Here is a 16511-nt window from a genome sequence, read left to right as displayed (position 1 = left end):
GTGTTTGTAAACAATTTGATTTTAGCACAGCTCTTTATAACTTTCAAGTTAAGCTCAGAGAACATAAATACGTTGTCAAAATTAATCAGAAATTTTATTCATATACTTAATTATGTGGACTGTCTTGAGAGGGTTGCAGGCTGTAAGGCTGAAGAAGATACAGTGAGGACAGTAAGCTGGGAAACAGTCTCCCTTAACCAAACATTTTTTATATTTTTTTATTTCTTAAGATGACTTTTTGTCTCAGAAATGAGGGCAGGAGAAATTCTGGAAAGGAGAAGATCTGTGGGATAGAGAAGGGAAACTGTTCTCGTGGATCTTCCCAGACTGAGACTAGTTGAATGTTACCAAAAATCAGCTGAGTAGTGCAGGACTTCAAAACAGTGCCTTTCCTTTCTTGTTTTATAACATGATGCCTGAAGCTACTGCATACCAGAACTGGTACAAAAAACAGGTAATAACAGGTGGTGTTGTTTCCAAGTCAATTATTGAGAGAGACAATTCACTGACACAAATTTTCTTGAATTTTGTTATGCCTTACACATGACTAAGAATACTTTGACCAGAAAGATTCTGCGTAAAAGTTCCCTCCCCACCCATGATCAGATTTTAATTATCTAAAATTCTAAATAAGTATACATAGATAATATCATTCAGTAAATATTACAAAGTAATTCTGTTTAAATTAAAGGACAGTAGATTTCTTTATGAGAAAAAAGAGCATGGCCTGGCCTTTTACTAGCTTAGTGCACCTAGGACCTAATGATGCTTAAAAGAAAATTCATTTAGATTTAGATATGAGTAGGCTTAGATAACATCAACTGTTCCCATGAAAAATGCCACTAATGGCCACTTTTACTTGAAAGTAAGAAAGTTTTTGTACTGTTCAATTAATTTCTTCACTAATTCAAATATAAACAAGCTTAATTAGATTGTTTATTCCTAGATGAGACATTTTGAGATGAGGTTTAATATACTTGAATTTACATTGAAATAGCAAATGTAATTAACTCATTTTAATTTCTCTGAATATTTTCATATTGTTGTTTTTTAAAGAGTGGTAATATGTAATTGTTTTATTTAGGCTGACTAATTTTTATCTTTATACCATGGCTTTTCTGGCATATACACCAGCACAGCTAAGAGAACAGGGAGTTTACAAATATGGGTAGGGCAAATCAAGAACCACTTGAATAGGCGTTTCAGCAAGAGAAAATACTGTCTCGTGACTGTTTAAAGTGGATGCTGAGCAAAACCAGCTTAAAGACTTGATAGTTAGAAGAAAATATGCAGTTGTCCATCTCACATACCAGGGCAGCTTTCCCAAATCCCAAAAAATGTCAGCCTGGAATTCAGTACACTAATTGATTATCTTGGGGATTTACATAGAGCGATTCTGCCTTTGTGTGCTCCCTTCTGGTTTTTCTCCTCTTTCCTTGTGATTTTTCCATGGGATAATTTCCCTAACTTCTTGTTTAGCTGTAACAGCACAAGTGCTGGCACAAGAGAGATAACAAAGAGCATGCAGCCATGAGAAGGTAATTTTTCAGTCTTAGCCCTCAGAGTGGACTTTTCAGTTGAAAAAAAAACAGCCTTAGAAAGACTTGCACTGAACTGCAATCCAAATGACCACATGTGCTCATCCTACAGGTCTGTGCACGAATGTCTGGAATGGGCAGTGGAAGCTGCAATTACCACTGGCTATAGTGATGCCTCCATCTGTTATCTTAATGGGGCATGAGAAGTAATCCAAAAGCCTTTCCCAAAACAGAGATGCTTCACCAAAATTGCCTCTCAAAGATGGTCCTGTATTTTTTTCCTCTCAATTTCATTTCTATATATTATTAAACACTGAGGTACCGAGTGTACAAAATGCTTGTTAAACGTAGTATTTAGCCTGTATCATTTGGTGATGTCCTTCAACATCCTTCCAAGACACAGAATATTCATTCATGAATAATTAAAATACTTTCAATATGAAGAAGTGCATTTTCAAAGTAACTTCATCCCTTAAATGAAGGTTACAGGAAAAGATACATTTGAAAACCATGAATAGGATTTCTTTCCAGGCAAAACAGGCAAATGGACTTAACTCCAGTGTTTATATATGCATGGTAGTATCTGGAATGATAGTACCCAATACCTCCCCTTCCAGGCCTGCTGTGTTTACAGGAGAACAATCCTTTTTTTCTTGATTCTTTGCTCTTACTTTGTTGAACAATCTCAAAAAAAAAATCTTTGTTACATAAAATCTTAAGTTTATATTTATCTTTTAAATCTAATTGAAGATAGACTAAATAATATGACAGTGATTATTTTTAAACTGCCTTTATAAGTTTGGGTTGTTTTATTTGCGCAGTCTTTTAAATTTCTGTTTACTGTAGCATGGGAGCATATTTGTCTTGGTTATGTATCCCTGGGAGATAACCACATTCTTCCTTTCAATCACATCATACAATGTTATGAACTTACATAAGAAACACCTGGGAATGAGCAGTACCTCAGAGCAGATCATCCAGAACAGTTTTGACTCTTAGTCAGAGTTGGTGGAATTTATTGTGCAAGCAGAGTGTATGATTTCTTCATTCATTTTACATACGTGCCACTGAATACTGTAGAAATGCACTGATAGTGAATGTGTCACAGATAATTTATTGAGTGTATAGTAATTGGAATGGTTTTCTTCAGTTCCTGAATTGATGTCATATAAATATACAAGTTATGCAAATACCATAAGTACAAAGAGAAAGGAGTTATCTAAAATTATTAAAAATTATTTTATCTCTACAGATGGAGAATGGTTTATTAAGTGAAAGAAGGGGACTACAGTTAGTTAAGATATATGTACACTTACGTACATATAGTGCATATAATTATACTTGAATGAGTTAAATGGAGTATAAATAAATTTTTTAATACATGACTTCATTAACTGTAGAACTCCATCCACCCATAACGTAGGATATTTACGTGAAATATTTTGACACCATTTAATTATATAGTCATCACTGTAGCAAATAGTTACTTTGCCGCTATTTTAATGGTACTTCAAAAGATAAGAAAATAATAATAGTTTGAAATGAACTGTTAAAATAGTCATCTTACATACTAAAAGTATTTTCAGGAGAAAAAAAATATGTAATTTATGATACCTAAATGTTAGTGGTAAAAACTTGAGAAGAAAATAGTTTAAAAGAACAGCTCTTGAGAATACAAAAGTGTTGGAATCTGTAATGAGAAGCTCAACAATGCATTAAAGTAGTAATTCAAATAGTATATTCAAAATCTTTATATAGTTGAATGATGCTAATATTGAACAGTGTCTTTTTTCACAGCAAATATCAATAAAGAGCTCCTCAATAAATGAGCATTAAAGGAGGTCTCTGAGCATCACAGGCTGTAACCAAAATCCTTTATAGCATATGGCTTTGCAGAGACAAGTCATCAACGTTTGAAGTAGTTTAAAACAAAGCTCTGTGATGTTACATAAAGGATGTGCATCCTTGTGACTAAAGACTGTATCTTCACAAGTCTCTACAAAACTGTCTTGTACACATTAACATTGTTAAGCATTCCCATTGTATAAAGTCTTTGATCTGGAATTTCCAGATTAAGCTACTTAATAGAGTCAGCCTAAAATTTCTTTTCTTTCAGCTTCTTCTGTGGGCTCATATATTACTTTATGAAACAGATGTCTGAAGTTTCAAACACATTCTTAGGAAATATTTCCCTCATTACTTAAAAAGATAAAATTAGGATTCTTAAAAACTGAAGATCCAAAAATCCCCACTGGGTTGTGTGGAATGCTCCAGCTGAGATAATGTAATAGTCTGTTACTCAAGGGAGATACTTGCCAGTGTTTGACCTAGAACCAATCAGTTAAATATAATTTTGAGCATATCTGCATTTCAGGATAGAATACTGTGTCCTAAAATATGCGCATATGTTGCAAGTTTAACAGAAAAGACATTTCTTCTTATGATATATATAGTTTTCAAGAATTGAGTACTGTTGTGCTGACAAAGCTGCTTGTTTTACAATTGCATTTCAGAATGCAGTTCAAATGCACTCATGATGATTTACTCTCTGCTTCCATTTTTTTGCTGTACATACGCACAGTTATAATCATTCTGGCACCCATGTTTTTTATAAATTAAATTTTTTGTAAGAAATTAAGGTCAGTCAAATTCCAGCATACTATGAATCAAGTGGCCTAGATGTATTTCAGTGCAAGCCATTAATGTTCAGATTGTCCTTTACTGAGTCATGCATGATCAGTAATGGAAGGACATACAGAAACTCCCTGAACTTGGGCAAACAAGATATAGGTCAGGACACTCACAGTTCATTTCTCTTCTGCTTTGCTTGCTTTCTAAAAAAGGACAAAGACCCAGTGCAGAGCCGTGGCTCTTGCTGATCACAAAGTTCCTAATATTGAGAAGCACCTCTTTATTTTACTGATTAGCTTACAGGAGACATCCTTGTGGGAGCCGGTTATGGTTTTAGGTGCATTTTATGGAGTTTATTGTGATGTCTAGATTATAGGAAGGAAGTTGTTTAGGAAGAAAATTGTTTAGAAGCCCAGGGTATTCGTTCTCCTCATCACTTCTGCCTTCTGTTTGTTATCCTCAAAGGGCACAGTAGACTTTTACTTAGATTGTAAACATCCAAAGACAGGACCAGTCTTTTACTTTCTGGCTATGTATGTATGCATGTGTGTGTGTGCTTATAATGTAGCACTGGAGACTCCTGGACTACGCTCTACATAAAAATCAAAATATAGATAGTAAATAATGATGCGTGGTCTTAACTGTGGTTATCATTGCTGCTCTGTGTCCTTTCAACTCCGAATTGCTGAAGACATTTGCCATTTGGTGGGCAGGTCCTAATTAGTCCTGAGCACATATCATTTTATGTCAAATGCTTTACATATTTTGTTAACTAACCTTTATAGGAGTAAATAAAATCGGTGCATGTAAGAATAGTATTTTTTAAATACCCTTTTTGTATCCATTCTCTGTACATGCCCTCCTGCTTTTTTTTCTCTTTTTACCTTTTGTCCCTTTTCTCTGTGCAACACTAACAAATATATTATTTGCTGCCATGTTCTTCCTTTCTTAGTTTTAAAAAGGAGTCTGCAAAAATATGTATGCATCTCTACTATCTTGGCTGGAGCTAATTCAGAATCCTAAAATTATTCCTTTTTGTCTTTCTGATTTGCCTTTTTTTTTGTTATAACATGGAGATGGAGCTCCAGACTAGGAAGGAATCTGCTCTGACTGTGTAGGGCTATCAAAATTGGCCATTGTTTGTCAAAGAGTTTTGACATCTTCATGTACAATGAATCCCCAGCCTTGGAGATATTCAAATCTGAACAGGGTCCTGGGCAGCTGGCTCTAAGTGACCATACCTGAGCAGGAAGGTTTGACCAAATGACATCATCTGCAAGTCCCTTCCAACCTCAGCCCTTTTGTGTTTCTGTGAATATTGCCTCAAAAGACCTGTACTGACTTCTGTTAACAACTTCTCACTTTCTAATCTCTCAATGTGTTCTCCCCCAGATCAATTCAAAGTTAACAGGTCTCAATTAATGTATAGTGTCAAAGAATCTATGTGCAATATATGCTAACCTGTCCTTTCTCTTGCTCTCCTCTAAATCCTTAGCTCAAATCTAGTCAGGCATTCTCATACCTATTCCACAATATCTGAGACTTAATCACTGAATCAAAGTTCAGCTGGATTCTGTGAAAATCTAGGGTTTTTTGAGGGAGAGAGTTAGTGTTAGGCTAGCTTAAGATTTGAACATACCCTCCAGATATAATGGAGAACTCTAGAGATACTCCTTTTAGATTTTGAAATATACAAAGATGGTATAAATACTGCAAAATGACAGTGTTCCAGTATAGCTTTGCATGGTCATTGGTGTGCACCCTGAATGAATTTTGTCACGTCTCCCAGCTGAGATGGTGATAAGTAACAGTGCTTTGAATGCTTTCATTTTAATACTGCATTAGGGACTAACTGGAAAATACTAGACATGAATTGTCTTTCTTCTTCTTCTCAAAGCCATATGAAGGGCTAAGACTTCAAGACCTGCGAAGGCTAAAGGATATGCTGATCGTGGAATCTGCCGACATGCTCCAAGCCCCACTCTTTACTGCAGAAGCTCTACTTCGGGCACATGGTAATCCAGATCCTTAGAGTCTAAAGAAACTGTTTTCAGCAAAATCAAAATGGCAGTTGTATGTTAGACTTTTATTTCCAAGTAAAAGAGAAGTAACGGTTCATCAAATAGCAGGAAACAGAGCACAGAGTACTTCAGAAAGAAGTACAGCTGCACTATGTCAAAAAGTAGTGAGGCAGACAGGAAAGCTGATAGGAAAGTGATTCAAACTAGGAATTACAATGGAAGACATTTTAGCTTGAGCACTGTGGAGAAACAGAGCTATCCTATTTGGGTGAGACACAGAAGTAAAACTTTCATGGTTTTATATATTAAAAAAGTCAAATTCATCAAACCTATTTTTGTCAGACCTTTGGTTTTCTGCCACTATACATTTGTGTGTAAAACTGGATCCAATTTTTTTTTGATTTATTTTTTGTTGCAATAAAAGCAATCTGACCATTGTAATGGTTGGAAATTGCTGTGGGGTTTAAATCGTATGACTGTATGTCCTTTGAAGGATTTTTATAAAGGGTCTGCTTTTAACACAGGGTATGCTTTAGTGTGTGTGCATATCTGTAACTAGTTTAATTTCACTGAAATAAGTATGTGCTCTTGTGTGATTTAATCTGGGGTTGTCAGAAAGGGGATATACTGAATGCAGTGTGTTTGCTCCAGACAAAAGTATTTCTGAAACTCAGTGTAAGCTTTAGGCTTTGATTCAGTGATTCAAAACTTATGCTTACTGAAGCATCTGCATTGTTATTTTATGCCAAAGGAACTACTCAGGCAGTTAATGGTTTGCATGTTCATCACCGTGTTACTGGATTAAGCTTTCATACCCTATTATTGTTGTGGGCTCCTTGTGAAAATCAATGGAAGAGGGAAAAGTGAAATAGGAAGACATTATTTTAAACCCACAACTTTTGGTAGAGTTTCATGAAGAGTTGTGGTACCTGAAATTCATCTCTTTTACGTTATTTTCCGTAGCTGGTATTTGCATTCCTTTTAATATTGAATTAAGTCAACGTGAACATGTGCCAGTGTGATATTTAAGGCATAGTCTTTGCATATGATTTTTTAATGTTGAGTGTTTGTTTACTTCTTATATTGTGTTTATAATATGTTCAATATTTGAATGCTAAAAATTATAAATATTTGACTGAATAGGCTCCATAACCTGTGCAGATATTTTGAAGAGGAAAATTATGACAATACTGTTCAAACTCCCAGCTCAGTCTGCAATAAGTCCAAAATCAGTGAGGTTGATGTAAACTGTGCAGAAATGTCTGCCAGCATCTAGCAAGCAGGACTTGAAAGTTGAGAAGAAATCAGTCTGTGTTGGAATGGTCATTCTGCTGATGTTGCCTTAGTGATGTAGGGGTAATTTAATGCAATTGGCCAGTGCGCAGAAAGAAGCACAGACAATTAGCAAGTCTTGAGAAAGTCAACTATTTGCCTGCAGCTGTATTGGGTCAGCTTAGCAAAAGGAATAACTGAGCTATTTACAAAGGTTTAGACCATTGGGAAACATCAAATGTCAAATTGTAATGTTTTTTGCATTAAATCTTGAAATTCGTGAATGAATAATGTGAAATCTTAATTTACATTTCATGTATGAAAAGCATGTTTTAAATGCTTGGAAAGATCACAGATACATAGTATTTAATCCAACAAATTTTGCTTTTCTTATTGTACGACTATATCAATTGATCAACATAGTCTTTAAGAATTGAGTGTATTTTTCTTTTCTTTTCTTTTTAATTGAGAGACAGAAATACAAAGAATTAGAGCCAAGATAAAAACATGTTATTATGGCAGTCATGAAAATAAATAACTTCACAGTTTTTCTGCAAGTATTTTTTCAACGTTGTCTCTGTTTCTCTCCTAGTTCATTATACAGCAGGTGATTTCAGGATAAAAGAGAGGCAATTGAGCAAATATAACTTGTGTTTTACTAAAACTCCTAAGTTAGTAAAGAGAACGCAATGGATCCATTTAGTAGCATGTCTTAACCCTTTCTAATTTTAAAGATACAACACAATCAAAGAAAGTTAAGAAAATTTTTAGCAAATTTTATATTTTATCTGTATCTTAACATCAGTCAATTCCTGTCTGAAGGATTATAAGCTCAGGGTAATTTGAAAAATGCTGATAAAATTTATAATTTTTGAAGTGTAAATATGTTCAGTGTCCATATCTTTAAACAAATGAAATTAAACTAACCCATTATATGTTTTAGTTTAGACAAGTAAGGACCTGATCAGTAAATCATCTTCAGCTTGAAGAATTTTTTTTTTTTTTCAGATTAGGAAGGAGCAGATTTTAGTATGACTGCAATCATTATTCGACAGAGGCAATATTTTTACTAAGTTCAGTGCTTAGGACATATATCTGTTTTCCCAGCACTAATACAGTATAGGAATCCTATTTATCTTTTCCTTATAAAATATTCAGTAAAAATAAGCCATCTCTTGATTAATAACATTGATGTTCCTTTGGGAGTACCTAACATTTAAAAAACACGCAAACTTTAAAATATTTATTTTAAGTGATAGGAAAAAATTGAGAAATTTCTCTTTCTTTATCCAATTCAATTTTCCCTGAACTGTGCATAGTGTTGATGGTTTTAGATTCAAATCCATATAGGAATTTGATAGATTTATATTTAAATGAGAACTTTAAAGTATTTTTGATAGAAAACCCCACTATTCTTATCATATCTTTAGAATTAATATTACAAATAAGAAACAGAAAATATTTCAAACAATTGTGAAGAAAGATTTTATTTAGTTTTAAGATACTAATATATAACATTTTGTTTCACTAGTTCTTTTTTTGTATATAAGTGAGCAATGTTAATTATGAATAAAAATAAAACATTCTTTAACACTTAATTATAGAATAAAATGTAGGAAGAATATATGCAATTTTCTTTGTAATCATGTGGGGTTTTTTATTTCTTTTTTCCCAGAAACACATCACTTACATACATACATATACATATATATATATATATATATATATATATGAAGACTCATTAGATCACGAATCTTTTTGTAATCCAGTTTGAATCTTAGTTCTTCTTCCTTCATTTCATGGCTTCATTTAAAAAAAAAAAAAAAAAAAAACAAAAAACACAGTAGATAAAAGTGAATCCATATTGAACAATTACTTTTTTCACAGAAAGGAAAAATATTAAAAATTGTGTGGTAATAAGGGCTGCTATATTTTCATCTGTCTGTGAAAGTCAGTACAATTCTGGTTTCCAATCAAGTCTCCTAGCTGCTACAGTTGCTTTAAGTAAATAACAAAAATAATTTTAAGACTTACAAAAATACGTTGCATTATGTATTACGTTGGAATGTGTTCTCTAAAATGTAGTCCAAAGTTCCATTCACTCACACTTTATCATGCTTATTTATTCTGAAAAGGTTTAGTTTAGAATTTATATATGTATGTATTTTAAACACTGTCAGCTGCATAATTGCCTGTATCTGTACTTACTGAAGACTGGGACAGGGAGAAGTTACTTGAAGCGTGGATGTGTAACCCAGAGAATTGCTGCCAGCGTTCAGGGGTTCAGATGCCAACTCCCCCTCCAAGTGGATACAACGCATGGGATACTCTCCCTTCTCCACGAACTCCACGCACTACTCGCTCCTCTGTCACTTCCCCTGATGAAATCAGTCCCTCACCAGGAGACATGGAGACAGCTGTGGTAAGTTTATAAATAGATCTGAAACTAGCAGGGCAAAAGACTGATTTCTAAACATAGTGCACTTGTGTAGACAGAGCTGCATCGTCCTCCCATTGTGAAAGGGCATTTGTAAAGGTGTAAAGTGTTTCTCTTGCCAAAAGTGGTGAACAGAGAAGTTGACACCCTAAACATTCTATATGATAAAACAGTTGAGCGTCTGGCTAACGTAAATCATTCTGTTCTTACCTTGGCTGTAACTCACAAACTGTCATTTTAGCCAGCTACAGTGACATCAGTGCATTTGGCTCTTTTGAACTTCTCATCTCATCCTTATCAAGATGTTCACTTTCATTATATCCATTTCCCTAAATGTATTCAGTCCTGTGAACCTTGCCTTTTGAAATTTTTTTTTTCTAGAAAACAGAATTCTCTTTGTCTGCATTTTGAAATGTCAGCCCACTAGTGTACTGTAAGCTTATAATTACTTTTACTATGTGTGGGCTGCTTGAAGCGGTTCATAACGCTATTGCAAATTTGAAATATGAAAGCTCCTTTCATTAAAATCAGTGTGGTTCTTTTGGAAGACAGGGTTCTCTTTTTAATAATCTGCAGCTGCAGCGTTATAAAACTTTTGCTCCGTGACCTAAGCATTTTTCGAGAATATTATATGCAGTCTTGCAAGTGGATCATCCCTACATCTCATATTAAAATTAAGATTTTGCATTCCTGCATAAGAGATTTTTTATTTCTTTTTATTGTAAAATGCTTAAAAAGAAGCTATATAGGAGGAACATGGTTATTGTACATTTATTTACATTAGAAGTTAAATATTGTCTGTGAATTTAATGGAAGATTATATGTCTTCAGTTCTACATTGTGTATTTTGGTTTTCATTAATGGTCCATAAGCCAGGAATGCCGGTTTGAATAATGATTGCTGTGCTATATGTAGTATGTCTAAATCCAAATTCAGAGTTATACATTTAGTCTTTCTGTTTGTTTAAAAATCTTATCTAAACTATCAAATCTATCAAAACTGTCTTCAGAATGTTGTTGATGAAACAATACATATTTTTTTGAGGCCTCTCATTTTGGCAGGAACATTAAAACTAAAAGGAATAGATAAAATAAAACCACCAGCTACAAAGCTCCATTTCAGATTTTGCCTTTGCATCCTATCTTATAATTAAAACTGTACCCGTAAATGTTCTTGCTTGATATTTTGAACTCAGGGCTTCATGAAATTCCTTATTTTAGAGTTATGTTTTAAACAAAATTTAAAGCTTTTATAAATTTAATAGTGAACATTTTTGGTGCATTGTCAACTTTTAAAATATTTAATTTTGGCCAGACAATAAGCTGAAATGACTAAAGCAACAGTAAATACCTTCACTGAGTTTTGCACTTTAAAGGCTGACTTCTTTTGGTTTGATTTTGTTTTGACTGTGATACAAGTGCTTGTAGAGTGGCATACCACAGGTTAACTTTCTGAAAATGTCCTATGTGTGTATAATATCAAGTGTATTGAAAGTTGAAGTAAATTTTCATGGAATCTTTGTTCCAATGAAAAGAAAAATCCATTTGTATTCCTTGAAGAACATTAATATTTATTTTTACACAAAACCACAACCAATGACTGGTTTCATCCCTATGCATTAAATGTTTTCAAAGTAAGGGTCTTAATACTCAATGTTATTTTTTCTTTAGTATCATACTTCTGTAAAATTCAGCAGTGGTGTCTTCTGTTGGAATATTAGTAGTGTAACTTTTTATTTGGATTGAAAACATCAAAGTCTTTTAAAAAATACTATTTATGTGGATGATTACTTAAAATATTTGCTGCTGCTGCACACCCAAGCTGTTCCACCTTGATTTGGTCCTGATTGTGTGAGATGCCAAACATTTCTTGTAGCCTCTGTCATCTCTAAAGTAATTTCTGGGTATCTGTGAAGCTAATGACAAATTCGGGTCCCTTTTGGACCCAGAATTCTAACTCTGAGATCCCAGCACTCTGCAGGGTGAAGCACTTCCTGAGCTCGAGGACACACCAAAAGCCAGCCCAAAATATGCTATTTGGATAGGAAGGTATAGAAACAGAGATACCTAATCTTTCCTATTTCTATTTCTATAGCTTAAATAACTATTTTTTTCTGATTGCAGTTAGATTTTTTTCCCTCTGCTGAGCCCTTCTTTGAATTTTCAGTGAGACTTTCCAACATAACTTGTTCTGCTAACAATATGAAAGGCTTTAGGGTGTTTCTTAATCAGAAGTATTTTTTCATTTACAGTGTGACATTTGTATGTGTAATATTTCTGTATTTGAAGACCCAGTGGATATGCCTTGTGGACATGACTTCTGCAGAGCATGCTGGGAGGCGTGAGTATACATGCTTTTCTATCGTGAGAAACTTTCATACTTGCCATTTTGAAGAAGAAAGGACAGAGACTGTAAACAGCTTTAAAGTATTTTTGGGGTTTCAAAGAGTTGCTGGTTTAAACCTATGAAGTATTTTAGTTGTCACTCAAACAACTGTTACTGACTGTTTTAGGCTTATGTAATGTTTGTTTTCGTCCTGACTCAGCAAAACTCTAAAGCAAATGTTTCAAGCCTCTGTGTAAATAGAAAAGCCTACTCTTGATTCGTTCAGTGTGCATGTGCTGTTGGCAGCATTGGGGTTTACACTTTCTAAATTAAGTGCATGCTTAATTCCATCTCTTGATTTAGCATACTGAACTTAGGCATCGTAAATCCATTTCCAGTCAGAAAAGCAATTAAAATGCTTTCTTATGTTGAGGGTTAATAACTGAGGGGTAGGTTTCACTTAGAAGTTCTATTAGTGTAATTTCTTGTTACTTCATAGGTCAGAACAGTCATGCTAGTAAAAAACTCAGACATGGATAATTGTGCTAGTATAAATATTAATCATACTTCCCAGGAATAATTATATCTGTATGCAGTGCCTTTGTATTCATCTGTGTCCCCATTCAGGAGATTGTACTACTTGAACTGTAGCACTGTAGTGTCTTGTTACAGTGTCTTTTCAGCACAGCTATTCCTACTGCAGATCAGCCCAATTTGTGTGAACCCATCCGCCCGAGGTTAAGGAAGAGCACTTTCTTTTCCATTGGAGCTTTTCAAAGGCATTTTTTTCAGCAGCAAGAAAATTGGTAGTCATGCTTCTCTTGTCTTGCAAATAGCTGTGCAGTGCTGTAGAAGTTACCAACAGAGCACTGGCTTGACATGATGCTTCTAATCTGGTTGCTGTACTGCGGTCTGTGCAGTACAGAGTCCAGCACAGAGCCACAGACTCAGAGCCACCGCCCAATGTCAAGCAAGTGTTTGTAGTGGCACATCTAGGGTGGAATTCATATTCCTGAGGCAGTCATTTCTGAGTTACTCAGAGCATAGCCAGGACTGAGTTATCCTATTCTAGGATATGAATCCAAGATGGGATGAGTTGGCAGCTCTTTCTACCTATCTATTAAAGGATCTCAGGTGACTACCTTAGAATAGCTGTCTGTCCTTTAGATGGTTAAAGTTAGATGAGTATCATCCTTGATGTCAGATTAATAGATATATTATAGCTTTTAAACTAAGCAACTCTGCAAACTGTTACTAAGTCCAGCTTTCAGCAGATTTCTGAGCTCATTCTGTCTTGCATTCTGATGCTTAGGGACTACAAAGGTCACAATTCAGACATTTATGTTCAAGAGCAGACCTGTTTTTATTAGCACAATTGTAGAAATTAGTTGCGTATCACATTAATTATTTCCTAGATTAATTACACTTACATGCTCCATTACTCATTTAAGGTAGAAGTAATGCTCAGTTTAATTAAACATTGCAGAGCTCTCTGATAAATGACAAGGATGGAAACCACAAACACATAAGGCTAAATGTTGCTGATGACGCTCACATTTGGACCATGACTGTTCTTTTTTTTCTTTTATTATGCTAGTCATCAAATTTGTAGCCCTTTTGACCAGAAAGGGATACTTCTTATTCTTTGTTTAAAAATTGATTATTGTGAATATCTGTGAACTTAGTGTAAAGTACTCTGCAGCCTTTTAACTTTTACTTTTTATTCGCAAATACTGACTGACAAAATTCTGGCAGATTTTTGAATCTGAAAATTCAGGAAGGTGAAGCTCACAACATTTTTTGCCCAGCATATGATTGTTTCCAGCTTGTGCCTGTAGACATCATAGAAAGTGTGGTTTCCAAGGAGATGGACAAAAGATACCTTCAATTTGACATTAAGGTAAATTATTAAACTGTTCTTGTATTCTTGAACTGTAATTCATTTTATAAAAAATAACTTACAACTTCTGTGTGATATATCTGTAACTTTCCAAGTAGAAGTTCATAAGCAATTACATATACTGAGTTATTGGCTATCTTATATACCATAATATCAGTGTTTGCTATACCACAGAGAAAGAAAGAAGGAACATTATTCCTTAAGTGTAAATGCCATACTTCCATAATATGTTGCCTAATGCAGTATTAATAAAATAATTTGATCAAACTCATTTTTGTAACAGGTGATATGAAGGTTTTAAGCAGCCAGGGTTGATTGTGTTTGCAACCTGAAATTTTTAACAGTTTTTGGATTATTTTTATTACTGAGAAACAGTTTACATTCAAAATTAGTACCTGTTTACTTTTAAAAAATTTATTAGTACAAGTGAATTACTGACATTTCTTTCATCCAGTGCTTGATATGATTAGTATATATAGGAAGAGGAGAAGTAGGGAAAGTTAGATTTGCTTTTCCTGTTTGTTTTTTTTTAATGTATTTATTTTCATCATTGCAACTTATTTTTAAAAGCAAGCTTTTAATTCACCTTTTTTCTTTTATGCTAGTGTAGTAATGAACTAGTCTTTGAGTAATGTGCTACTGATCAGTGGTGGCAGGGCAAAAGAAAGTAGAGAAATATTTTTTAATTTACAGTACAATACTTTTCGTAACAATCTTACACAGTAAGATGCAAATTAAATTATCAGATTTGATTAATCTTTTATATCTTTTTAGTGGCTGGTGATCAGGTTTGAAGCAAAGTAGTGGAAGTTCCTTTTCCTCCTCATTTATTAGGTGTAATTTTTACAAAAGAAGACCTGTCACAATAACCAAATAGATTGGAAGTAAATTCCTGAATTAGTCCAGTTCTGATTTCAGGTTTATTGTGGATGGGATACATTATGGGATTTTTGCTTAATCAGTAAGGTTTTAATTCTTTTCATCTGCAAAAGTCAGTTCTGTTAATGAATGTATTGCCAGCACATATATAGTAGAACTTTACTGTAAGCCACATCACAAAGGAATTGACTTGCACAGATTGAATGTTTTGTTTGAAATGTAGGTACACTTCTTAGTGTAGGTTTGGAGTACCGTTGTTACTGAAAAAAAAAAAAAAGATATTACTTTATTCCCTTTTATAACTATTTTAAAAAGTCTATCATCACAGCCACAAGATTGTCCTTATGCTTTTGGCTTTGTTCTTTTAAGGGAAGATTATGAATACAGATTTATATCGATGAAATCTGATCTTATGTAGTCAAGTATTTTTCTTTTTTATTTCCACAGGCCTTTGTTGAAAATAATCCTGCTATTAAATGGTGTCCTATACCAGGATGTGAAAGAGCAGTAAGGCTAACAAGACAAGGATCAAATTCAACAGGATCAGATACACTTAGCTTCCCAATGCTGAAAGCCCCTGCAGTAGATTGTGGCAAAGGACATCTTTTCTGCTGGTTAGTACTAGCAACTTACCTACATCTCCATAAACTCACAGTCACTGCAAGTGCAGGTACTAATTCAAAAGTCCCACTTAGGACCAAGGGTGCAACAGAAATTTGTATGGAATGGTATGTGACTATATTATCCTCTATCCATTCAGTAAATAACCCCATGTGCACAAATACTTTAGTATTTTGGAACACAGCAAAGGTTTATAATGCAATACTCATTATTGGCTCTGTTAGATGCAAAACAACAGCATGGAATGTTGTTATGTTCTGTTCTGAGGAGACAGAGGAGAAATGGGATACTGGTAGAGAGATTTTTGTGTCTGCTCTGGTTTGTTGTAGTATAATTGAAACATGAATTACAGTGCAGAAAATCAGCAATTTTTAGCTCTTTCTGAATTTTGGTAGAATCACATGAGAGAAGTTTGGAGTTTAAAGAGGACCATGAAGGACCATTTACTTCAGACATAGCTATTCTGTTTGCAGGATCACTCCGTCTTTGTTTCACTTTAGGATCAGCACTTTTTCTTTATGTTAACTTCTCTTGAGTCTTAAGATGAATACAAGCTCAAGAAGGAGTAAAAAGCCAGATATTTTTTAAAACACACCGCACACTGCCGATCTTCAGCACTTCCAAGGAAAGGACAAAACAACATCAATGAAAGTAAAAAAGTTTTGGGATGTTTTTCTGAAGTGCAGAGCAAAGCCCTGTCATAGTTCCTTGACGTTGTCAGACTTGATAATTTATGACTAATGTAGTGGGACATCTTTTCTCTCTTGGAAAATCTAAAAGGGTCAGCCAAAGTATAGATATTGAGACAAACTGAGTAATTCTTCTTTTCATTTTTCATTGAAACCATGATGCAAGGACATCCTGAGTCATCTGCTTGATTCCAAATG

The 16511-nt window shown here is 34.2% G+C and overlaps 1 protein-coding gene across 5 annotated transcripts in view; it reads left to right on the top strand.

The window, feature by feature from the left end:
- The window catches only part of ANKIB1 (ankyrin repeat and IBR domain containing 1), an 84491-nt gene that overhangs the window by 50049 nt on the left and 17931 nt on the right, over positions 1 to 16511 (top strand). For all 5 annotated transcript variants that reach the window (XM_032683329.1, XM_032683318.1, XM_032683334.1 and 2 more), the window contains exons 5-9: positions 6067 to 6184; positions 9676 to 9884; positions 12151 to 12239; positions 13980 to 14124; positions 15451 to 15617. In XM_032683329.1, coding sequence (XP_032539220.1) covers positions 6067 to 6184; positions 9676 to 9884; positions 12151 to 12239; positions 13980 to 14124; positions 15451 to 15617 — 728 coding nt within the window. The remainder of the gene's footprint in view (positions 1 to 6066; positions 6185 to 9675; positions 9885 to 12150; positions 12240 to 13979; positions 14125 to 15450; positions 15618 to 16511) is intronic.

This window comes from Chiroxiphia lanceolata, chromosome 1 (genome assembly GCF_009829145.1).
Source record: "Chiroxiphia lanceolata isolate bChiLan1 chromosome 1, bChiLan1.pri, whole genome shotgun sequence".
NCBI lineage: Eukaryota > Metazoa > Chordata > Aves > Passeriformes > Pipridae > Chiroxiphia > Chiroxiphia lanceolata.
Note: the sequence above shows the minus strand (reverse complement) of the source record. Positions and strands in the feature narration are given on the sequence as shown.